The 27,103-nt window shown below is 43.3% G+C and overlaps 1 protein-coding gene across 1 annotated transcript in view; it reads left to right on the top strand.

The window, feature by feature from the left end:
• The window catches only part of LOC132830148 (forkhead box protein O3-like), a 208,994-nt gene extending 182,408 nt beyond the window's left edge, over positions 1 to 26,586 (top strand). The window contains exon 2 of the mRNA XM_060847664.1: positions 24,965 to 26,586. Within this exon, the coding sequence (XP_060703647.1) occupies positions 24,965 to 26,380 (1,416 nt within the window). The 3' untranslated portion in view covers positions 26,381 to 26,586. The remainder of the gene's footprint in view (positions 1 to 24,964) is intronic.
• Positions 26,587 to 27,103: the final 517 nt, after the last annotated feature.

The following is a 27,103-nucleotide window of genomic DNA, read 5'->3' on the forward strand; positions in this document are numbered from 1 at the left end:
CTTAATATCTTGCTTTCCTATAAATAGCCAGGCGAGTAACATTGTAATCACTGACTACCTATAAGTTTTAAACGTTACTGTATCGAATGTGATCTCTTAAAAGAGATTTATCATCAATATCAGGAAGTACTTCACCCAAAGAGCAACCAACACATGGATTGTATTTTATTGTAAATTCATTCTCAGGATGTGGGTATGGCTGGCAAGGCCAATATTTGTTGCCCATCTGTAACTGCCCTTGAGAATGAGCTGAGTGGCCTTCACGGACCGCTACTCTCCCTGTGGAGTTCCCTTGAGATTGTTGTAATTATTTTGATAAGACTGGCTGGCTTGTTTTCCAATTCTGCATTTAAGGCAGTTAAGGCTCAACCACTACAATACAACAGAGAACTGCATAGACTTGAGATCTGAAACACAGAAAATTACTGGAGGAACTCAGCAGGTGGACAGAAAACACAGTTAACGTTTCGAGTCCATTGACTCTTCTTCAGAATCGAAGTGTTTAAGACTCAATCACATGGAGCCACACTATATAGATTAGTCAGAGTAAAGACCAGAGGTAGTCTTTGCTCCGTACACCAGCTTGGGTGGGGAGGTGGGGGAGGGGTTTAGAACAGTCCATTTTCACTCTCACCCTTATTAATGCTCCTTTTTAAATGCAGACTTATTCATTCAACCAAGTTTAAATGCTTCACTCCCTTGGTAGCTTTTGAACTCCCAACTCCAGAATCTTCATTCAGGCCTCTGGATTACAAATGTATTAGCCTAACAGCTATGCAACCTGTAGATGGCCCACTCGAGAGGGTCTTTGCCAGTTCACCCAAAAGTATTGTGCCTGTGTGTACAGGTGTGAGGAAATTGATTAAACAGTCTTAATCATCAGCCAATTACAACATGGATAAACATGTGCAAGTTGTTACAGATGAATGTATTGACATTTTCCAACAAATTTTGAGGCAATTATTTAGGAAAACTGCTTAATCCATTTCCTGATATCTTTAAACAGGCACAATTCTCTTGGGTGACAAGACACAAGTCAGGAATGTGAAGGAATACTCCCCACTTGCCTGGATGAGTGCAGCTCCAACAATACAGAAGAAGCTCAGCACTATCCAGGGCAAAGCAGCCCGCCTGATTGGCGCCCTATCCACCACCGTCAACGTTCAATCCCACAGCCACTGACAGTATCAACAGTGCATACAACAGAGAGGCACTGTAGAAATTCACCAAGATTCCTTAGACAGCAGCACCTGTAGAGAGAGAAACGAAGTTAATTAGAAATTGATCAGAAAGGTTAAACGTTACATTCATTATCGTGGTTAGAAGTGAATTTCTGTCCATGTTATTATCACCAGAGGAAAGGTCATTGACCTGAAATGTTAACTGTTTCTCTCTCCACGGATGCTTCCAATACTGCTGCTGATTTACAGCATATTCCGTTTATATTTCAGTTTCTGGCATTTGTAGTATTTTATTTCTGTGTTTCTATAATTTAAAAAAAAGTACATCGACATTGCTGGTATCACTGTATAATTGGTGTATAATGAGAAAAGTTCTATCACTAAGCTGTAATTGCTTACATGGGGGTGAGTTAGCTCAGTTGGCTGGATGGCTGGTTTGCAATGCGGTCTGATGTAATGCAGGTTCAATTCACACACTAGCTGAGGTTATCACTCTCACCTGAAGTGTGCTGACCCACAGGTTAAACTGCCACTAGTTATGTCTCTCTTTTTCTCTCTCTCTCTTTCTCTAATAAGAGAGTAGCCCTATGGTCTGGTAGGACTAAGAGTGCTTTATTTTTTAATCAGACCTGAAACACAAAACCAGGTAAATAGAGGACACATTTTACACTTCACATTTAATAGGTTGTCTCAGTTTTACAATCTCAGATTATATCCCATCCAAATTCATTCGATTTAAAACAATGTGAAATATCTTGAAATTGTGAATTTGCTATATAAATGCAGGTACTTCTTTCTACCTTAGTCTAGATCCGACTTGAAGCAACATCCTTGCTTAATATTATTATTAAGCAGTATAACATGGCATCAGTTTGTTTTAATCTTTACTGATTATAAATAGGTTTAAATCTAGTTCTGTAGTTTTAATCAATTCATAATGAGCTGGGTTGAGTATGTTTACTCAAGACTAGGGCACAACAGGAAACCTGACACAGATCGACATGTTAGCTAGGTCCCTGGTGCGTGGTGACTTAGAGAAAGGCCAAACTTTACATTCATTATTTCTGTCAGGCGAAGATTTCTGTCCATTTTGTTATTTCCTCAATGTATTTGCAGTTGCTGAATTGAATCTCTTGACCTTCCAGTGACATATAGTGATATAGACCAGTGATAAACTCAAAGAAAATCCTGACTGTCCACAGAAGGTCAATTTAATTCTGAGAGAAAGGACAAGTTCAAATTAAACATTGCACCTTGATAAATCACTTCATACCACAATATTAACATGTGACTTCTTCAGACTTTTTTGGTTCAAGCTCATAATTCCAAAAGTTGTATTTTCCCTTTGGGATCCAGGGCTGAACAAAAATGATGGTTGCTGTGATTCTGAGGTGATTCCTTGTACAATGAAGTCTTATTAATACTAATCATCTAATTAGCTAACCATAATAATTCAGGAGTAAACAAAGTTTAAAAAAACTACGATTTCCAGACATATCATAGCTTTAACGTACGTTCAAAGGAATATGCTTCTTAACTAACTCAGGCCCCTATCCAACAGAAGGGTAACACCATGGAAAACAGGGAGAGAATGATGCTTTCAGTGGTAGCAATTGAAAGGGAGCGTTGTTTTGAAACTATAAATGACATTTATGGTCCAAGAGCTGTAAAGTAGGAATAAATTTGACAGCTCCTACTGACTGGCACATGTAGATAACATTTTGAAGATTCCAGTTAGGGGAAGAGGAAGAGATATGGAACAGAGCTTATTTCACAGGTAAGTTGGAGACTTTTGTGTTAGGGAGAGTTCACAGAATTGTTTGGGTGCAGAAGGAAGCCATTTGGCCCACCATGCCCACACCAGTTGAAAGATTTGAGAGATAAAAGACCGTCAGAAATACAAATAGGAGTAGGCCATTCGGCCCCTTGAGTCTGCTCTACCATTGAGTAGGCTCATGGCTGATCCAATATTCCTCCTGCCCTTTCCCTGTGACTCATGATTCCCCAACTGATCAAGAATCTAGCTATCTCAGACTTAAATAGACACAAGGATTCTGCTATCGCCTCCCCACCACCCCACAGCTATCTGTGGCAAGGAGTTCCAAAGATTCAAAACCCTCTGAGAGAAGAAATTCCTCCTCTTCTCGGTCTAATATTGGCACCTCTTTATTCTGAGATTATGCCCTCTGGTTCCAGACTTCCCCATGAGGTTCACATCCTCTCAGCATTTACCCTGTCAAGCCTGGCTTAAGACTCCTAAATATTTCTATGAGATCACCTCATATTTTTCTAAACTGAGCAAAGTTCCAACCTTTGCTCATAAGACAGTTCGTCTGTATCAGTCATCATCCTGAGCTGAGACCAGGCAGCGGCATTTGCGACTTCTGAGGGCTTTTGAGTGAGCAACTGCGACCACAGGCGGAAAGTCACACATTTCTGAGCTTGTTTCCAAGGGAGTGCTCATGACTCGTACAGTGTATAATACACAGCTGCCAGTGCTTTGGAGGTGCCAGCTAAGGTTGACAGTGGGATCCATCAGTGAATAATGGTGACCCATGACTCTCATTCTCACTGTCAACACTTCAGATTATATGGGGAGCAGTTCCAAACCTGAGTGGAAATGCCAACCATTTCCACTTTTACTCTCAGGAGCACCTACTAAAGATTAAATACATTGAGTGGATAGCAACCTGGGCAGGAGGCAAAAAAAACCGGGGAAAAAATAGTCCAACACTGAATAGGAAAGAGACTTGTGAGTGGTGGTGACATTCTGTTCAACAAAGCTTTAAATTCTGAGCTTAGTGCCATCGTTCTAAATAGTCTTTCTTTGCCATATCTGGGACTGTAGGGATTTGCTGCTTATTAGGATCACTCAATTTTAAAATATAAAAGGTGTTGTAAAAAGACTGCAGCAGTAAAAATGTCTGTGATTAAACATTCGTGATTCACCCGAAACCAATAGCTATTTACCGTTGGTCTGTGAGACATCTGCAGCTGCCCCTCCTTCAGTTGATTCTGCACATGGTCACTTACTGATAGAAGCTGCTTGGGAAATGATATCCAATTCAGTAGCGAGATACGCATTGTCCTTGCTTCACTGCTTTCCTTGTGTATACTGAGAGAGAATTTGGAAAATGGTTATACACCACCAATTAAAGAATTATTTGAAAAAGGAAACAATAACAAAGTTAAAAATGAAAACATAAAACTTGACATTTCATTATTCTTGCAGGCAATATTTTGAAAGATAAACAAATCTCCAGAGGTAAGTTAGTACCCACATATACACAGAAAAATTATTTATTTCATTACTTACTGTTTACAAAGTTATACAATTTTCTTCCCGTACTGAGAAACAAATACAACTTCCCCACTTCTCAATAATCCATTATCATCCTAGTCAAAATAGTAGATGGATACTATTTATATAATTTTTAGTGTCAAAGTGTTGATTCTGGGGAGATGATAGCTTAGTGGTATTATTTCTGGACTGTTAATCCAGAGATCCAGGTAATGTGCTGGCAACCTGGGATCAAATCCTATCATGGCAGATGGTGGAATTTGAATTCAATTAAAACAAAAATGTGGAATTAAGAGTCTAATGATGAGCACGAATCTATTGTCGATTGTTGGGACAAATCCAGCTAATTGACTAATGTCCTTTAGGAAAAGAAACTCCTGGTTTACATGTGACTCCAAACCCACAACAATGTGATTGACTTAAGTTCGGAATAAAGAGGAAAAAAAAGGATTAATTATTATAGCTCATTATAAATGTACAACCAATTAATAAAATTTGTTCTGACAATTTTTATTTTTTTGAACACTTCCATTAAGCTCAGCATAATTCTAGATCTTTCTAGAATGTGTTCATTTTCCAATGAAATCAGTGAACAAAAAAGTAATAACTCAGATTCAAAGCCTAACCTCAAGATTAAAGTCTCAATTTGGTAAACTTTACCATCAGGCATGTTTGATAATTGTGTGGAGAGATAAAGATTTTTCAGAACTAAAGTTCCAGGATTAGAATTATCCCATCCGAATTAATTTACTGCCATAGAGTAATGAGGGGAAGATGCTGGGATTTTTAAAACCACATGTTGTTCAGTAACATGTGTTGGCATGACTCAGATCTTAGATTTCCTATAAACTTGATCCGGGCTATCAGTAAGTGCTTACTGCTGCAACCAAACTGGGCAGTGCTGTGGATCAGAGGAGAGAATACCACAGAATCAATTCCGTACTTGGGGTGCCTGAAGGGGTCAAGCACAAAGCTCACTCATGGGACTTGTATTTGAGGCATTTTAACCCCTGGCTTGAGTTGTTCTTCTAAACTAGCTGGAACACAGAGGTTGCAGAGTAAGAGAGTTTCATGTGGGATGAGCTGAAGGAAGCTCAATGGAGTGTATCTACGGTTTCTGAAGCTGCCACTTCCCAGGTAGAGGAGCATTCGTGCATCTCATGTTAGGGGACAGAAGTGACCTCAATTCAATTTTAACCTTGGCCTGAAATTATACCCTGCTTTAGTTATCTATTTTGGACTGAAAAAGTTTAAATCGGGATACTTTCTAATCAGTATGAACTCAAATATAGTGGACACCCAGAGAGACTTGGGAATTCAGGTGATCATTTAAATGTCACAAACAGCTGGAGAAAATAACAAAGAAAGCTAATGGAATGTTGGCCTTTATATCTGGGGTACTGGAGTACAAGGATGTGAATGTGGTACTGCAGTAATACAAAACCCTGGTCAGACACCACTTGGAGTGCTGAGAGCAGTATTTGGGTACCATACCTTAGGATGGATACATTAGCCTTGGAGGAGGTATAATGTAGGTTTACCCAAGAATGATACCAGGACTTGAGGTTACCAAATTTGCCCTGTTTTCTTTAAAATTTGGAAAGTTTCAGGATGATCTGATCAAACTTTGAGATATTGGTGAGCCTGACATCAGTGGTAGGAATTGTTGAAGGGGATTCTGAGGAACAGGTTTTACATGTATTTGGAAAGACAAGGACTGATTAGAGAGAGTCAACATGGCTCTGTCCATGGGAAATCATGTCTCACAAACTTGGTTGAGTTTGTTGAAGAAGTGACAAAGAAGATTGATAAAGGCAAAGCAGTGGACATTCAACAAGGTTCTGCATGATAGACTGACTAGCAAGATTAGATCAGGTTAAATACAGGGAGAGCCAATCATTCTGATACAAAATTGGTGAGAAAGTTAGAGACAGAGGATGATGTTGGAGAGCTTTTTTTTAAGACTGGAAGCCTGTGACCAATGTGTGTCATAAGGGTCCGTGCTGGGTCCACTGCTTTATGTCATTTATATAAATGATTTGGATGTAAATATAGGAGGAATGGTTAGTAAGTTTGCAGATGACACCAAAACTGGAGGTGTAGTGGACAGCGAAGAAGGTTACCTCAATGTACCATGGGACGTTGAGCAGATGAACCAATGGGCTGAGGAGTGGCAGATGGAGTTTAATTTAGGTGAATTGCATTTTGGTAAGTTGAATCAGGGCACGACTTATACACTTAATGGTAAGGTCCTGAGAAGTGTTGCTGAACAAAGCGAACTTAGGATATTGATTCATAGCTCCTTGAAGGGAGTGTCACAGGTAGACAGGGCAGTGAAGAAGGCATTTGATATGCTGCCTTTCCTAGTCAGTGCACTGAGTACAGGAGTTGGGAGGTCATGTTATAGCTGTATAGGACATTGGTTAGGCCAGTTTTGGAATACTGCATTCAATTCACATCTCCCTGCCATAGGAAAGATATTGTGAAATTTGAAAATGCTCAGAAAAGATTTACAAGGATGTTGCTGGGATTGGATAGTTTGAGGTACAGGGACAGACTGAATAGGCTGGGGCTAGTTTCCATGCTGTGGGGTGACCTTTTTGAAATGTATAAAATCACGTAAGGGGCAACTTTTTCACCCAAAGGGTGGTACGTGTGTGGAATGAACTGCCAGAGGCAGTGATGGAGCCTGGTACAATTACAGAATTTAAAAGGCATCTGAATGGGTATATGAATAGGAAGGGTTTAGAGGGATATGGGCCATATGCTACAAATGGGACCAGGTAAATTTAGGTTATTGGGTTAGCATGGAAGAGTTGGACAGAAGGGTAGTTTCTGTGCTATACTTTATTAACAGGAAAAGATAGGGTAGGTAAAGATAAACTATTTCCACTGGCTGGAGATTCTCGAATTAGGGGCATAGTCTGTGAATTAGGGCCAGACTGTTCAAGAGAGATGTTAGGAAGCATTTCTACACGCAAAGGGTGGGTGAGGTTGAATCAATTGTTAGTTTTAATTTGGAGCAAAAGTATTAAGGAATATGGAAGTAGGCCATAATCTCATTGTATACCCATGACTGTCGCCAAATACCAGACTAATGCCATTTACAAGTTCAATGATGATACCACCAAAGTCAGTCAAATCTCAGAGGGGAACGAAACAAACTCCAGACAGGAGGTGAAAGACCTGGAAAAACGGTGCACAGAGAACAACCTAGCTCTCAATGCCAGCAAAACCAAGGAAATCGTTATTGACTTTCAGTGGGATGTTATTCATGCCCCCCTACACATTAACAGCACAGCGGTGGAACAAGTGGAGAGTGTCAAGTTCCTGGGAGTGGTCAAATACCTTTGCCAACTTTTATAGGTGTATCATCGAGAGCATTCTGTCTAGATGTATCACTACCTGGTTTGGCAACTGTTCCATTCAAGATCGGAGACAGTTACAGAGAGTGGTGAACTCGGCCCAGACAATCACAAAGGCCAACCTCCCATCTGTACAATCCATCTACCAGGCCCGCTGTCAAGGAAAGGCTGCCAGCATTCTCAAAGGTCCATCCCACCCTGGCAATGTTTTTCTACAGCCTCTACCACCGGGCCAGCTCTTCTACAGAAACCTGAACACACGCACCAGCTGGTTTCGAAACAGTTTCTACCCTACTGTTGTTAGAATACTGAATGGACTTACAAACTCTTAACATTCGTCTGTACCTCTTTTTTTTGGCTGCAGTTTACCTATTATTTACTATCTATGCTACTTAATTATGTGATCTGCCAACATTGCTCGCAAGACAAAGCTTTTCACTTTGCCTCTGTAAATGTGACAATAAATTCAATTCAAGAATAGTGAAACAGGCGTGAGGGGCTGAATAGCCTACTCCTGTTCCTGTGTTCTGATTTGCTAGTAGAGGTGAATGTATAGCTAATCAACATACTAGCAAGGCACCCTAAAGTAAATTCGAAAACTTTCTTTTCTGTTAGGCAAGTATCATTGGAAACCAAGTTTTTCCTTACACAAGGTGGGGGGAGATGTTTCAAGAGGCAGTCACACTGAGCTCCTGCCTGGTTGGAAACCTGCCAACTGCAGCTCAGCTAACAGATAGGTCAAGGTGCCTGGGACAAAGGGCAAGAGAGCAGACAAACACAAGTAAATTCTGACTGGATTCTGACTAAAATATTCATGTAAACCGACAAACATGTTGAGTTCTTGTTGCTTGCGAAGAAATACATGTTACACTTCAAATTTGCTTCCAAGTTAATATTAGCTACTTGACTGACTGTGCACAGAGCATGTTCTGGTAATTCGACACAGCTATATCAGTGTCACATGAGAGATTATGTAACTTGTCAAGGTGACTGACACCATTGCTACAAGAATATTGGTTGTGTGTATGTGAACTGGGCGACATGACTGACACTGACACAGCCCAAGAGAACTGTGGGAGAGAGGAAAAAGGCTTAGCAACAAGTAGAAACATGGTCATGCCGAGCATATTCGACTTGGATGGAGTAAGTACTTGAAGGAAAAATAATTGCAGAGATCTGACAAGGAGTGTGACCAACTGGATTGTTGTTCGGAAGAGGTGGCGCAGACATGATGGGCTGAATGTCCTCCTTTTTCATCTACCATTCAACAATAGAAGCATACAACCTGCTTACAGTCTGAGGCGAAACAGATGAGAGATACACTTGAGCTCAATGCTGAGGAACACAGCTCAGACATAGGTGAGGTAACACCAGAGAATGGGCAGTTCAGAGATTTGCAAGAAGGTGACTCAGCCCATAATGCAAATCCCTTTCTGCTTGTTCACCAATAACCCTGAGGCACCAGGCCAATAATACAAATAAATAAGATAGAGGCATGAACCGATTTTGGAAATACAGAATAACTCAGCGTTATGGTGAACGGGTTAGAACACCATCCAAGACAAATTTGTTTTAAATATTCACTTCCTCCACCAGGGACCCATTTCAACAGCAGCAACCCACTGAAGCTCCTCTGACAGCACCTGCTAAATCTGTGAGCTCCCACACAGAGACAGGCTAGGGTGGCAGATGCATGGGAACACCAGCATCTCTAACCCGTACACCATCCTGGCTTGAAATTGTACTGGCATTCTTTAACTGTCACTGGGTGAAACTCCAACAGCCGTGACAGTGTTGCTACAGCTCAAGGCCGGCCATGGTTCCAGAAGGCAGCTCATCATGACCTCTTCCAGTGTAATTTGGGATCATCAATAAACGCCATTGATTCTCACATTCCATATGCTTTAAGTGAAATACTCATTCAGAGAGCTATTGTCGATGTAATGAGCTGAAAGCCCTCTTCCTGTGCTGTAACAATGCTGTGATTTTATGAATGAGTTTTTTAAAAGGCTCCTCATTGCAGTTCGTGGGCCACAAGTCAACAGGATAGACTTTGTTCAACAAGCTCCCGATGTTTGACAGAATCGTTTGACACCATCCCTTGGGAGGTTTTAAGACTGCACTGTAAATGGTGTAAAATCAAATTACAGTATTGTACATATTCTGAATATGTTCCAGCTTCCAACTTGCAAAGCAATGGAACCTATTTACAGTGGGTTTTCCCTGAAATGTTTATGACTGGTCTCTCAATTGCAGTATCTGGTAAATATGTAACTGGCTAGGGTTCAACACTTGTTAACAGAGATAAAGATGCTATCACAGGGGAAGCAGAATTCCCCTTACACGTCTCCACTGTTCTGTATTCCGATCCCAAAGTCTGTGTTATATTCTGGCTCTGTCATTTCTATTTTAGAGTTTTTCTTAATCTGTCATTTAGTATTTCTCAAAGTAATCAGAATCAAAACAGGGAAAAAATAATTACTCTGTGTACAGATAGGAAATAAAGTTACAACTTTGACATTTTGCCCTCTCAAAAATGTAAGTGAAACATACTGTCTTGTACTCCTGTACTTTGTATTACAGTTCATGGACGTGTCTCAGGCAAATTTGTGTCGATTCTGATTAATCTCTAACTGTCTTCCTGGGTTTTCACCAGCATTACAACCTGTTGGCATTTTGTGAAAGGGGAGGTGAGGATGGGGGGATGGGGAGAAGTGTCAAGAATCAGTGGCAAAGATTGTCATAGCAAATTACCAGGCTCATGACATGCAGCATGACAATGTCATCTGCCGCTCCTCCATATCCAGTTTGTTGCTGCCAGCACATTAACTTGACAAGGTTTCTCCCCCGTGGCAGGTCAGAGGCGAACAGCTGTGGGCAACCGTTTCATCAGGCGCATTTGTTTAAAGTGGCCAAACGTGGAATCAACAGTAAAGTAGGCATGACGGAAAGCTTGTGGGTCCATTCTTTTCAGATTTCCCCTCACAATCCCAAAGGTGTTCGCGTGTTGAATTGGATTCCCAAGCTAATGACATGTTTTCTTGCATTCTGACAACAACTCTTAATTAAAATGTAGCGTTCAAAAGTTCAGATTCCTGAATTGCCATACCTTCAATTTTAGTGTCAGCTTCCCTGCTGCAATAATTGAGCTGCTCTGCTAACTGATGTCATCAGGTGAAGAGATAATGTGAGGAGAATGGTGAAGATTGATAGTGCTGCTGATGCTAGAAGATCAGCAGAAACCATAACACATAATTACACGGAAAATTGCCACCAATATTTCAGCTGTAGCCTTTATGATGAAGTTTAAAATAGCGACTTTTTGGCAAAGTTTAGCATTGTGATGCTAATAACACTTGTGAGTCAGCAGTGCTCGCACTTCATACTATACATATTGAACTCTTCACCTCCCAGTCCTGAACTGTTCAGTTGGCAACAGTAAAGCATCATTGACAGTCTTTGACAATAAATGTTTAAACTTTAAAATGAAACTGCTTCAGTTCTGAATTATCTTTAAAAAATATACATTTTATGTCTTGGGAAACTGTGTGCAAGAATTAATGAGTGACCTACTTTAGAAAGAAGCAAACTAAAATGTTGAACTGAATTAAAATTGCATTGCAATGATATTCAGGAGTTTTGCATAACTTTAGCACAAATGTTATAATCAATGATGGCACCATGGTTTGACAATGCTCAGGTTGCAACCTGGAAATCAAATAACAGATTTTTTTACCATTTGAGATTCCCTTTGATTACCTCATCTTATTGAGTCGAACAAGAGAAGCAGAAATAAAAGGTGGAATAAATGAATACAAATCAGTTTTTTAAAAAAAATTCCCCTACTCCTGAGATTCCATTTAGGCACAAAGAGAAACTCTGTCAAATGTGTGACGATGAGAGACTCAACAGTCATCATTCAAATCCCTGTAAAAGTCAAACTGTTGATAGCTGCCATTTTCTACTTTTGATGGCAATAAAATGTGGAAATTAAAAAAAGAGAATTCTTTACTGTGCTACCTGCAATGTGTATGGTCAAATCAAATCTTCACCGCTGCTCACCATGTTGTATGTGCAGCTGAATCAGGTCTGCACCTCACCATGTAATTAGACTGCTGTTATCATCCTCTTCAAGTGAAGGGATCTGCAGGGTCTGCTTGGTCTGTGGTAGTAAAGGAAAACCACTTACTGCTCTAACTAAAAGAGGCTTTTGTATTGAACAATGGCTAGTTAAGTGTCAATTAGCAACTAGTTGCAGGTTACACTGAGATGGTAGACATTGTTACAAAGACGATAAAGTGGATTTAAACGAAGACTATTCAAGATCCTGAAATGTTCTGCTCACAAAGTGCTCCTCAGTCTTAACCCTTTCAAACCCATACCACATTATCCACCCCAGTGACACAGACCAAGATTTGCTTCCTGGTTATATGATTGATTCCAACTGAGACCCTAATGAGACCATGCTTTTGATCTCATTATGGCTGAGTTAAGGAGTGGGAAAATAAATCTCTTGGCGTTCTGTAAATACAGCACTAAGTACAACTGGCAGGATACTGAAGGGAAAATTGAACTTGTGGTGCATTCTTTGGTTGAAATTAATGTTGTCTTTGCAGTTGCCTGTCAGTCTAAGCCTGCATGCGTTTCAGCCAGGATTGGTACACATCGTTTATCAATTCAGCACAAACACAGCTATGGAAATCGGCAGTTTGTTCACATTGTGTGATGGGAATCAAAAATATCACCTCACTCTATAATCGCCTCATATTGGTTTTCATTTTAACTTGACCATGCAACACTAATCCTTTATTCAGTTTTAAAACCATAAACCACATTGCCTGTTCCTCTCCATTGCCACATTCTCTTCCCCTTCCTAACATAATTTTGGAAAGCAAAGACTCCGCCAGCTCCTTTTCAGATCCTTGCCTCTTCTGTAATTAACGTTGTCTCATAGTCGCCTCCTACCCCTTCTCAAAACCTCTATCAACCCAACCCCCTGCACTTAGCCATTTCTCCATTTCCCACACACATTTCATAAATTCAAGAAGGAACCTCACCACCACCTTCTCAAGAGCAAATCAGAACAAGCATGAAATGCTAGCCCAGCCAGTAACGCCCATATCCCATGAATCAATAAAAAAAGTCTCTAAAAAAGTTTCCACTTAAAATTATGACCCACTCCTCTCCCTTGAAAGATCTCCAAAAGCTTATTTCATGATCAGTATTTTTTTAACTTCCTTTATCTAAAACCCACGATCACCATCCTCACATTGTTTTTTTTTAAATTCATTCACGAGATGAGGGCATCGCTGGTCAGGCAGCATTTATTGCCTATGCCTACTTACCCAGAGTGCAGTTAAGAGTCAATCACATTGCTGTGGGTTTAGAGTCACATGTAGGCCAGACCAGGTAAAGATGGCAGTTTCCTTCCCGAAAGGACTTTAGTGAACCAGATGGGTTTTTCCGACAATTGACAATGGATTCATGGCAATCATTAGACTCTTAATTCCAGATATTTATTAAATTCAAATTCCACCAATTGTCATTGTGGGATTTGAACCCACCATATAAACAGTTATGAAGCATTCTTTTTACAAGAAGGTTATGATATAAATGACAGCTGTTTTTGTTGAATCAGAACTGAAATCATCTCACACAAAATATATAGTCCAAGATGACAGTGTAGAGGAACTGAAAACCAGTAACTCTCCCACAGCCAGGCAGTGCCCAGATTTGAGTTTTGTTATTCCCAGAGGTTTGATTGGCAGGTCACTTTCCGTTGAATTCAATGTTGATGTTGTGTCAACGTTTGACATGTATAATCCACAGTTGGATGTGTAACAGGATATGCAATCAAAGCTGTATTTATAATTCAGGCTAGATCTACCCCCTGGAAAGGGTCAAGTGCAAACTGTCAATAACCCAACTCATTCCATCCCCATCCCCCCCCCCATCCCAATCCCGACTCTGTGATGGCGTGATAACAAATCTGCACAGAAAACCTGCTGAAACACAAGCCTCCAACATGTTAGCAAAACTTTACTGCTCATAAAAACTATTGAGAGTCCACATGACACACCAAAAACAGTCTCCTGGCTCACAGAGGAAGGACAGAAATCCTCCATATTGAATCACGGACATGAGCATCGCTGGGCAGACCAGCATTTATTACCCTTCTCCTGTTGTCCTTGAAAAGGTGGTCATGAGCTGCCTTCTTGAACCCATGCAGTCCATTTTGTGTTGGTGGACCCGTATTTCCATTAGGGGAGGCAACTCCAGGATTTTGACCCAGCAACATGAAGGGACACTGATCTGTTTCCAGGTCAGGATGGTGTGAATCTCAGAGGGGAACTTGCAGGTGCTGGTGTACCCATTTACTTACTCCTCTTATACTTCTGGATAGTAAAAGTTACAGGCTTAGAATGTGCTGCCTGAGGATATTTGGAGAATTTCTTCAGTGGGTCCTTCAGATAGTACACAGTGCCTCCACTGAATATCAGTGGCAGAGGACATGGATATTTGTCAATGTGGTCCCATTGACCACTTTGTCCTTGCCATTTGAGGCAGTTTGCTGTGACCTCTGTTGACCTCCTGATATGTGAATAGCCACTTTGGTTGATTCCATAGCCATAATGTTAACCAACCCACCCAATGACCATGTGACAACTCAACTTCCTGCCTTCACTCTGCCTGGAAGGAGGCCTGAAGGTTGATGGGGTCAACTTAATATTCAAATGTTTCACAACCTAATATCGAGTTGAGGAAATCTTGCACTGTCCGCAGCCCGACAATCCATGCAGGTGGAGATCACTGGCTAATCGACACCAATCTAGGTTCTGAAAGAATGACTTCTTTCAGGATATGCTGTGGCGTAAGGTGGTAGATGTTGTTCTTCAGGCTAAAAGGATCAACACACATGGGAAGAAAGCAAGAACAAGGTTCTGAGTTGGATAATCAGCCATGATCATGTGGAGTGGGGGAGCAGTCTCAAAGGGCTGAATGGCCTACTCCTACTCGTGTCTTCTACATTTCTATGAGGAACTAGAGTGATTGCTCCAGGACCAACCTGGAAAACATGAACCTCCCTTCGCAATGCCCTCACCTCTTCCTGAATCTCCAATTGACTCAGAATTTGCTGCCCCTTTGCCTCTGTCCACTTATTCCAATTGTGACCTGGGTTCCTTCTGCTGCTGCTGACTGCCACAAACAGTGTCAGAAAGGCCCCATTGAGAGCTTGCTCACCCGTCCATGTACGGGGCAGGTCTCCAGAGACCTCCACGTTAACGAGAGCCTGCTGCTAACCACATCAGAGCTGCCAAGGACCACCCCAGATACTCTGTGCCCACTGCCCGCTGTTGAGGTACACCCACATCTCTTATGTTATTCTCTCGATGAGCATCAAAGCATTGTCTGAATGACTTATAGAGATTCGATTTCGGATTTGGAAGAAATCGCAAGAGGAGTGCAGCAATTTAACACAGGAACCAAAACAGTATGGCAGTCGTGAAACAGCAAACCCACCACACTACCACCACCACCAACCTCCCCCCCCCCCACCTCACTGACCCCGACTGATCTAATTTGGATCTGCACCAAAGAGATTCACTCATACAGCCAAACTGAAATGGAATGGGACTGAAGGAAATAACCATTAGATTTGCTGAGTGTATTTTACCACCAAAACAAACTGTAGCCAATTTCTGACAAAACAGGAGCAGAAACCACCTTCAGTCCACAGTCACATGAAATCCCTTAACTATAAGCTAGGGGTTTTCTTGAAAGAAAATAAAAGTTGAAAACAGGAACTGAAACATTTTCAAGCTAGTAAAATTATCTAATGGCTAAAATCCCTACAAGCAAAGGCAGGATAACTTCCTGAAATAACATTGAAGTGAAATATTATTAATTTACAGGCAATAGACTCAAGATAATAATTACTTAATCCGAGACAAAGCTCAGAATAAACTTACTTATCCAGAGAATATGAGGAGATGTGAAGGTGGAACTCACTAACCACATATAATGCGGTGAATAGAATTATTGTGTTTAAGGGGAACTAACAAGATACTGGACAAGAAAATGTTATGTTGATATGAAATAAAGTGAACTGTTTTGGTACAGTTTCATTCTCCTTATTAGGAAAAAGATACAATTACATTGGAGCAGTTCAGAGAAGGTTTACTCAACTCATTCCTTGGATGAAGTGCTTATCTTATGAAGACAGTTTGAGAAGTCAGGCCTTTACCCATTAGAGTTTTGGAGAATGAGAGGATATCAAACTGAAACATGTAAGGACTCTTATTGTTATACAGAGGGATCTTGTGATGGTACAAGTCGATACCTCCCTGAAAGTGACAAAACAAGTAGATAAAATGGTCAAGAAGGCATACGTCATGCTTGCCTTCGTCAGTCAGGGCATTGAATATAAAAGTTGGCAAGTCATATTGCAGCTGTATAAAACTTCAGTTCGGCCACACTTGGAGTGTTGTGTGCAGTTCTGGTCACCATATGACAGAAGGATGTGGAGATCTTTGGAGGGGGTACAAAGGAGGCTTACCAGGGTGTTGCCTGGTTTGGAGTGTATTGGAGTGTCAGACCCTGAAGAATGACCTGATAGAAATATACAACATTATGAGATGCATGGACAGGGTGGATAGTCAAAGTCTTTTTCTCAGGTTGGAAATGTCAAATACTGGGGGTCATAGGTTGAAGATGAGAGGGGGAAAGTTCAAAGGAGATGTGAGAGGCATGCTTTTTACACACAGTGTGGTAGATGCCTGAACACACTGCAAGGGACGTGGTAGAACCAGACACAATAACAACATTTAATAGAGATGCATGAACAGGCAGAGAATAGAGGGATACGGACCATGTGCAGATGAATGGGATTGGTTTAAAATGGCATTGTGGTCAGCACAGACATGGTGGGCTATACTGTTCTGTGTTCTATAAGATGTTGATGGGATTGGGAAGGGTGGATACTGAAGAGATGTTTTCTCTTGTGGAGGAGATTAGAGAAGGAGATAGTTTAAGCGTAAGAGGTCCTGATGGAGTTGAGGAGAATATTTTTCTCTCTGAAAGTCATTAGCCTCTTGAATTCTTTTCCCCAGAAAGCAACAAAAGTTGTGCCATTGAATTGATTCAAGGCTGAGTTTAATCACATTTTCAATAGACAAGGGAGTTGAGGGTTGCAGGAACCAGACGGAAAAGTGAAGTAGAGACCACAACTAGAATAGCCGTGATCTTATTGAATGGCAGAACAAGATCAACCCCTTCTCCCATGTCCAATGTTCCTGTGGATGGAGTTTGATGTGGATCAGTTTTTATGTGCTGTGCTTCAGTTTACTTCATTGAGGCTGGTACAGAATTAGCAAGGAATATCAAAAACAGGCCCTGTTCTGCATGGGTTTTAGACTCGCTTTCCTTTATTCCTCCTGAATTGGAATAAGCAGACAAAAGTGAAAACTTGAGTCCACGGTGTTTGCTGCATTCCAAGACATTTGGTTTGGGGGATTACAGTGTCTTCTGCCATTTGAACTAAATTTGCAGACGTTGGTTAAGTTCAGTGTTTCTTTCCATGATGCTGGCTTAACAGTGTTAGGGTGTAGTTTAATGGAGTCCAGGAAATGGTTGAAATGTTGCCAGTGCGATTGCGCGCAGACGTTATATTTTGAAATGAAGTGAGGTATAGAGACTATGCCAAGACAATATCTTTTTTTCAGCTGTTATTGTTCATTTTGAAAGACCGTATGCATGTGGATTATGGATATGAAATTTCAGTGAGCAAACTACTTGCCTGTCGCTTTGCATGAAGGGATTATTATGTACCATCCAGGTTTACTCAGGGCTGTAGATTAATTTTGAGGTACGCAACAGTTCATTTGGAAAAGTGCCAGATTATAAACAAGATGAAACTAAATGGACTGTGTTGTAAAGATGTGGTTATATAATACAAAGTGGTGCATTATTTGTTAGACTGTCATGACATTTATCGGCATCAAAAAAACACAGCCTCCAAAGCACCAGCAGTGTGGTTGTGTCACAGCCTGGCACTAACAGTTACTGCACAGCTCCAATTTGACACCGCTTGAGAATAATTATTAAGCTTGTCTTTAGGGTACCTCACTGGTGCTTGCAACAAGAGGCCTATGAAGTTTGAAAGGAAAATTACAGTGTTGGGACCCTAAAACAAAATCATCTGGTAAAGGTTTGGCAGTTGCAATTCGTTTTAGTAATAACACAGCAACCATAGTTGGTATTTGATTATTGTATATACAGCAATGCGCTTATTAATGGGAGACATGTCAGTGAAAGGTATGTTTCCAATGTATACATTAAACAATGGTTTGAATACTCATAATGGTAGTAGCTTTGTATAAATGTGATCTGTTGCTGCCATAATATCATTCTATAGTGAGCAAAGTATGATTCCCTGCATATATTCTGTTCTTCAGTCATGGGATGTGGGCAACACTGGCAAGACCAGTATTTACTGCTCATCCTCAGATCCCCTTGAGAAGGAGATTGGGAGTTGTCTTCATGAAGTACTGAAGTCTATTAAGTGAAGACATTTCCACGATCCTCAATTTTGTCTAAGTGATGATGAATTTGTTGGTCTCATTTTTATTTTGTGAGGAACAAAGTTTAAGGTTCATTACTCCAAACTGCAATTTCAGCAAATAGTTCTCACTCCAAATAATCATAATGTCTGACTCAAGTTGTGAATCTAGTTTGAAAGAATTAATGGCACTTCAGATTGTCCAAAATTATTAAAAGTATGTATGCTCCTCCGACCTTAAAGTTTCCTACAAAGAGGGAAGAGCAGTAAGATTTTAAATACAGAGGAACCTCGATTATCCAAATATCAGATTATCCGAATATCAGATTATCTGCAGGACATCTCAAGGTCTCGATAGAAACATTACATCAAAGATGTGTTTCCAGCAGTGATCGAGTCTTTTGTTTACAGTGATTAAACAAGCACTGTCTCCAAATGATTGAACTCCCGCCCCCTCTCTCTTCCCACACTTTCCCTGGAGTTCTACAGAGGGGTGTACTGTAATCCCCTCTTCCCCAGATAATCTCCAACATTGTCCTGTGCAGGCTAATGGTAGAACCTGTCAACGTGAAATTGTGTGTGTGTGTGTGTGTGTGTGTGTGTGTGTGTGTGTGTGTGTGTGTGTGTGTGTGTGTGTGTGCGCTATTTCGAGACTTACCCCACAAAGGCGGCAGCTACAATCTTGTTGTTGGTGACCAGTCCAGCTGCCCCGGAGAGGGGACAGGGGTGGGAGGGAGGGCAGAGTTGGACAGTGGCAGGGGGCAGAGGAGAGCGGTGTTGGACGATGGCGGGGGGAGGGGGGCGGTGTTGGACAGGGTTGGGGGGAGGGGGGCGGTGTTGGACGGTGGCTGGGGGCTGGGGAAGCGGTGTTGGGCGGTGGCTGGGGGAGAGAGGGGCTGTGTTGGACAGTGGCTGGGGGCGGAGGGGGGCGGGTTTGGACAGTGGCTGGGTGGGAGGGAGGGCGGTGTTGGACAGGGTTGGGGTGAGGGGGGCGGTGTTGGACGGTGGCTGGGGGGTGAGGGGAGCGGTGTTGGAATGTGGCTGGGGGGGAGGGGGCGGTGTGGGATGGTGGCTGGGGGCGGAGTTGGGCGGTGTTGGACGATGGCTGGGGGAAGGGGAGCGGTGTTGGACGATGGCTGGGGGAAGGGGAGCGGTGTTGGACGATGGGGGTGGTGGGAGTGTGGGGTGGTGTTGGACTGTGGTTGGGGAGAGGGGGGCGGTGTTAGACGGTGGTGGGGGTGGGAGTGTGGGGCGGTGTTGGACTGTGGTTGGGGAGAGGGGGGCGGTGTTAGACGGTGGTGGTGGTGGGAGTGTGGGGCAGTGTTGGACGGTAGCCTGTGGCAGAGGGGGGCTTTGTTGGACGGTGGCTGGGGGAGGGGACGGTGTTGGACCGTGACTGTGGGGAGGGGGGTGGGGTTGGACTGTGGCTGGGGGGAGAGGGGTTGGGTTGGACGGTGCCTGGGGGGAGGAGGGTGGGGTTGGACTGTGGCTGGGGATGGAGGGGGGCAGTGTTGGACGGTGGCTGGGGATGGAGGGGAGGGCGGTGTTGGACGGTGGCTGGGGGGAGGGGGTGGGGTTTGACTGTGGCTGGGGGAAGAGGGGAGCGGTGTTGGACGAGGGCTGGGGCGGAGGGGAGCGGTGTTGGATGGTGGTGGTGCTGGAAGGGTGGGGTGGTGTTGGACTGTGTTTGGGGGAGGGGAGAGGTGTTGAACGGTGGCTTGGGCGAGGGGGCGGTGTTGGAAGGTGGTGGGGATGGGAGGGTGAGGCGGTGTTGGACGTTGGCTGGGGGGGTGGGGATGCGATGTTGGTCGGTGGTTGGAGGGGAGGGGGCAATGTTGGATGGTGGTGGGGGTGGGAGGGTGAGGCGGTGTTGGACGGTGGGTGGGGGAAGCGGGTTGATGTTGGACGGTGGTTGGGGGGGGTGAGAGCGGTGTTGGACGGTGGTGGAGGTAGGAGGGTGAGGCAGTGTTGGACGGTGGCTGTGGGGGAGGGGGCGATGTTGGATGGTGGTGGGGGTGGGAGGGTGAGGCAGTGGCTGGGGGGGGAGGGTGGGGCAGTGTTGGATGGGGGAGGGGGGTGATGTTGGATGGTGCTTGGGGGGAGCTTTGTTGGATGGTGGTGGGTGTGTAGGAGGGTGGGGCGGTGTTGGACAGTGGCTGGGGGGAGTGTGGGGTGGTGTTGGACGGTGGCTGTAGGGGAGGGGAGCGATTTTGGACGGTGGAGGGGGTGGGAGGGTGGGGCGGTGTTGGACAGTGGTTCGGGGGACGGGGTCAACGTTGGATGGTGGCTTGGGGGGCGGGCGACGTTGGATGGTGGTTGGGGGTAGGACGCAGTGTTGGACGGTGGTGGGGGGAGGGAAGCGATGTTGGATGGTGGCTGGAGGGAGGGGAGTGATGTTGGATGGTGGTAGGGGTGGGAGGGTGGGGCAGTGTTGGACAGTGGTTGAGGGGGAGGGGGCATTGTTGGACGGTGGCTGGGGGGGGCGCCGACGTTGGATGGTGGTTGGGGGGAGGGGAGCGGTGTTGGACGGTATTGGGGGAGGGTGGGGGGATGGGGTCAACGGTGGACAGTGGTTGGGGGATGGCGACGTTGGATGGTGATTGGGGGGGGGGCAACATTGGACGGTGGTGGGGGTAGGAGGGTGGGACAGTGTTAGACGGTGGCTGGGGGAAGGTGGGGTGGTGTTGGACGGTGGTGGGGGGAGGGGGGCGATGTTGGATGGTGATGGGGTTGGGAGGGTGGGGCGGTGTTGGACGGTGGTTGAGGGGGAGGGGGCTACGTTGGACGGTGACTGGGGGGGCGGTGACGTTGGATGGTGGTTGGGGGGAGGGGAGCGATGTTGGCCAGTGGCTGGGGGGAGGGGAGTGGTGTTGGACGGTGTTGAGGGGAGGGTGGGGCGGTGTTGGACAGTGGTGGGGGTGGGAGGGTAGGGCGGTGTTGGACGGTTGTCGGGGGGAGGGGAGTGGTGTTGGACGGTGCCAGGGGCGGGGCTGCTTTGTCTACTGAATGGGAAGTGGACTAAAAACCTCTGAGCCTCAGAGGAAAGGCATTTAATCGATTAACCGAATAATCAATTATTCGAACGAAATCGTGCCTGCCCATCTCGTTCGGATAATCGAGGTTCCTCTGTACAGATGTATGTTTAATGATTGACTGACAGAATAAGTTCTTCAATGTAACAAGCTTGGTCACACAGATTTACCTACAAATGTCTTCATCTGGAAGTCTGGCAAAGAAATAAAAGAAAAATTCACCTTGAGGGCATCTGACCAGATCTTAAGACAAAATAAGAACCAATCTCATGGCCCTTCCAGTATAGTCATCAGATAACCAGAGCTCTCTTTGTTTTTAAGTGTATTATCGTAACAGTTATCTTTTGGATGAAAATTCAAACAAGGTCCCATTTCTTGAAATAAGTACACCACAGCAGAAATAATAAACAGAAAATAATGAAACCGTTCTAACAAAGCCTTCCTATATTATTGTCTTACTGCTAACAGTCTACACCTGGGCTTCAATGTTTTACTAGGCTTTGGTACATATCTTTAATGCACTTCAAGCTGAAGTTATTAAAATTCACACACTAAAGTCAGAATTTTAACAGCTAGAGACAGAAATTTAAATTAATAATTATCTTACAGTTTTCCTGACAGTGATGATTTAACAGTATAGATTTATAATCAGAAAGTGCTGGAAAATCTCACCAAGTCTGGCAGCGTCTTAGAGAGAGAAATTAAAGACAGCGTTTCAAGTCCAATATAATTCTCCTCTAGAGTCGAAACATTAACTCTGTTTCCATCTCTGCAGATGCTGCCAGACCTACTGAATTTCTTTAGCACATTCTGTTTCTATTTTGTTTTTCTGGCAGTGCTTTGCCTTGGTGTCAGAATTATAATCTGCCTGATTTGGCAATGAGAGATGAAATGAAGGTGATCCCTTCAGGCTGTGAATTAAGTTGCCCATTTAGGTCTAGTAAGCACTTGTGGTATAGTTTTCACCTTTCCCAATTTTAATTAGTTTCATTCTGGTGCTAGTATCTCAGGATCTCTGCAACTGTGATGGCATCAATCAAGTTAAGGAGCCAATCGCATTAAAGGATTCTCACAGACTGCGTAGTGGAAAATAACAAGCAGGATTCACCTTGCACGTATCTTGTAAAAATGTTGCAGAAAGTGAGGTCTAGCTTGGGAGGACACAGGAGATTAAAGTTGAAGCTGAAATACTACAAATAAACTTTATGTTAAAATCCAGTCATGGAATGGAGACATTTATGAATGTTCAAAATTTTTTTGTTCAGGATCAGGAATTTTGCTCAGAAATAATTAGACCATTTGGCCATCATGGCTGTGATAGTATTTATATACTAGATGCACCTTCTCTGACCTATCATGCACCAGGAGAATATCAGGCTCAGGAAAATAGCAATCATCTTGATGCATCATGATCCACCACAGTGACAATATTCAGCTCTGTGGTAATAACATTTATTTTAGATGTGACCGACATTGTGACAATGTCAGCTATCCACTAACTACCAATTTATTTTGTAATAACTAATGCAGACAACGTCAGAGAAAGATAATATCATCAGTCAAAATGCCCTTTCAAACCTGCAGAGCTATACAGTAGGACACAGTGTTCCTTGCATGCAAAAGTTATGATTGACCAAATTCAAACCATTCGAAACTCATTTCACAAGTGTTTGGATAAAGATATTGAATTCCTGGTATTGTTTCTAATGGGAAACCCCAGAAGTAGCTATGGCAGGTGATGTTGGTCATGTGATCTAGCTCCACAACATACTGGAGAGCAGCCAAGGAATCCTGATAAAGCCAGAGCAGAATCTGCCTTTAAGTGGCTAAACCTGCATTAACAACATTTAAGTCTCTGAACTGTGTTTCACCCCTGACATTGCAGCCTGTGGCTGGTCACTCTGCCTGCCTCTGTCTGCTGACGGAACAAACTCTGCTTTGCACCAAGACTCTAGAGGTTCTTGTGTTTTTAGCTGAAAGAATCAGATTTCTGCTCAAACCCACCTCCCCTCCACTCCCCCCAATCTTATAAAAAGTAGGTTGCTGAATCCAGGGAAGCTGGAGATCAGTGGGAGAAAGGGTTCAGATAAAGGAACTTTTGTAAATCTGGTAGTTCAAAATGATTCTGAAGAACTTCTGTTTTTGCTCTTTATAAAAATTGTTTGTAGCAGTATCCTCGCTTGGGTACTGAATACTGACAACATCAGAAAGGAGACATCAAGTCAATGAAACAAAAGGGAGAGCAAGCTATCAGCATGGAGATAATTAACCTTAGACAGCAATCAGTCCTCTCCACAAACTAGACAGCAAATCAATGACAGGTCTCACTCAGCATCATAATACATGGCCTTGAATGTTACCTAAATCTCACGCTGCCTATTATCCTAAATCAACATTAGTGTGCTCTTGGAAATACATTTACTCGAACAATGCCTGTTATCTTGTCCAAGGTGTAGGAAGGGATATTTTGTGATGGGTATAGCACAGTCCTTACACAATCTGCCTGAGATCCCTTCTGTTGAATCGATGGAAATTCCAGCAGGTTTTGTGAATAGGTGTCGAAGAGTTCTTTCCAATTTTCTTTGGCGATGCCTCCTCCCATTCAGTCTGTGGCTCTGTTGGTGACAAGGGCCCCCATGAGGCAGATGTGAAGGATTTCTGAAGCACTCCAGACAAAACTCTAGACTGATATTCCAGAGCAGCACAATGCTGAGGGTTCAGTTTCAGATGAGGAATTACATTCTATTCCCTGCCTACATTCTCAGGGACTTACAAACTTTCCTTTGGTACTATTTGGAGTATGAGGATGTAGGCGATTACAGGAGCATTTCAGTAATTTTTAATTGCTTCATTAACATCAGAGAGACAGATTGTCTGGTTGTTCACAGATGTCTGTATATGCCATCTTGCTGTGCACAAATTCGCCGCTGGGTTTCCCACAATACAAAAGTGACTGCTCTTCAAAGAATTAGCTGTGCACCATTTCAGAACATTCCATGGTCTTGGGGCAAGTGATGTAAAAGCAGATCTTTCTTTTCTTACTAAGGTTCAATTCCATAATCACCGCAATTTTTTTTTAATCAACATGTCCGGGGACTTGAACCTGGACTTTCTGGCCTACAGGTAGGGACCCTACCACTGCACCACAACAGCCCTCTCCACAAACTCTGGATATATCCATCTGTGTACATGTACATACATTATATAAATTCTCACACAAAGGGAAATAATGGTAGAGCAGTAATATGGAACAATCAACTAATCTAACATGTTATATGGACAGAAACTGCTGGAGAATCTCAGCAGGTCTGACAGCATCCTTGGAGAGAGAAACAGTGACCATTCTTCAGAACTTAACAACTAGATGACATTCATTCTATTTATTTGAAATTGCTTGTATTGGTTGCATAACACTGAAAGTCTACACTATATATTGCATCTGTAAAGAAATGCAGTAAGTGATTGTTATGCCATCTGTGTCTTGTTGGACATTTCTCTCATTTTAGTTTGTTCTTTTATCTTTCCAGAACTCGATACGTCACAACCTCTCGCTCCACAGCCGGTTTATTCGAGTGCAGAATGAAGGCACAGGCAAGAGCTCCTGGTGGATGTTAAATCCTGATGGAGGGAAATCTGGGAAATCCCCCCGGAGACGCGCAGTTTCCATGGACAGCAACAGCAAGTACTTGAAGAGCAAGAGAGGGGCAAACAAGAACAAAGCCACCCTGCAGGCAACGCAAGAGCGGAATGAGGGTAGTCCTTCATCGCAACACACCAAGTGGTCGGGCAGCCCCAGCTCTCACGCCAGCGATGAATTTGACGCGTGGACTGACTTCAGGTCACGGGCCAACTCAGCTGCAAGCACCCTGAGTGGTCGGCTCTCCCCAATCATGGCTAATTCAGAACTGGATGAGCTTGAAGATGACGACAGGACTCCGTCTTCTCCATTACTCTACCCCAGTCCCTCGAACACCTTGTCCCCATCTGTAAGTGCAAGGCGCCCTGTGGAACTTCCTCGCTTGGCTGATATGGCTGGAACAATTAACTTGAATGAAGGGATAACAGAGAACCTGCTGGAGGAGCTGCAGGATAATTACAACATGAGCCCATCACAGCAGATTCCCTCAGGGTGCCTGAGGCAGCGAAGCTCCAGCTTCTCATTTGGATCTAAATGTTCGACCCGCGGAAGTCAGACAAGTACATACAGTGTCACCATGTATAGTCCACCCCCCATGACTATGTTACGCCACTCTCCCATGCAGACTATTCAGGAAAACAAGCAAGTCACTTTTTCAACAATCAACCACTATGGGAATCGCATGTTGCAGGATCTTTTGACCCCAGAGTCGCTTCGACACAAAGAGGTCTTGATGACTCAGTCAGACCCCCTGATGCCACAGGCCAATACAGTCGTAACTTCACAAAACCAGAGACACATGGTGCTGTGTTCTGACCCAGCATTATCACCTTTCAATGCCCAGTCCCCCAGATTACTGAACAGCAATCCATTTCATCACCCATCGCCAGTGCAGCAAAATTCTGCTGTCAATAACGGTGCCTTATCCAATCCCATTGGCCTTATGCACATGCACTCGGATGCTGGTAACATGAACTCTGTCACGCACCATCTCCAAAACCAGCTTCACTCACTTGCCAGCCACGGGATGCAAATGGAAGCATCGGACTCAAGGCTGACCTCCTGCCCCGGAGGGATTAACATTTCTGCCATGAGTCAAGATAAGTTCCCCACTGACCTTGACCTTGACATGTTTCATGGGAGTCTGGAGTGTGATGTGGAGTCTATCATTCTTAATGAGTTCATGGATAATGAAGAGCTTGATTTCAATTTTGACTGTGCTATGCCAACTCAGAATGTTGGCATCAATATGGCTACCTTACCCACTGTTCCGCAGACCACAAATCAGAGTTGGGTGCCAGGGTGAAGTAGGATTACAATGTTCACTATCATGGATGAAAATTGGTTCCATCAAGGCTCAAAGACCAGACCAAATTAATACATGGCTTCTTAGGAAGCACATACTTGAAAACCGAAAACATTGTTTTGTTTCCTTTACCTGTAACACACTTTAGAAGTACAATCAAGCAAGGCAATAACATATTCTTTATTAAAATAGCTGTTATGCCAACTAAAGTGACATCAGTTTTACTTTTGGAAATTAGGCTGCAAATCCTGCATGAAATGATGTCTTGGCACAATTTTCTCATTTAATCAGTGTGCAATACAAGGTAAAAGGAACTCAACAAAATGGTTCTGAAATTAAAGCCTTAATCTAATTTCTCTGTTCAGTGAAATAATTTTAAACAGGTTGCTTTTTTCCTAATTGTGAATTGAGCATTGTCTCCCAGAATATAATCCTTGATATCTTTAAGTGAGCCTTAGTTGTCTGATAAAGGGGAGGAGTTCTTATTTCTGTGCACCTGAAACTAAATCCATTGTTTATAAAAGGTTGGTGCCTCCATTGTAGAATGCACAGGGAGGAACTCATTCCTAGCAGTAACTGAACTTCCACTAATGTAGGCTGGTATCCTACTGACTGTTCCAGTTCTCTTGAATAACTAACACAAGAATATGATAATTAACTGACTTTGGACAGAGATTGCAGGGAGCACCTGAAAGTTATGGTACAGGATTATGGCAGGCTGAA

Source organism: Hemiscyllium ocellatum, chromosome 30, assembly GCF_020745735.1.
Source record: "Hemiscyllium ocellatum isolate sHemOce1 chromosome 30, sHemOce1.pat.X.cur, whole genome shotgun sequence".
NCBI classification, from domain to species: Eukaryota; Metazoa; Chordata; class Chondrichthyes; order Orectolobiformes; family Hemiscylliidae; genus Hemiscyllium; species Hemiscyllium ocellatum.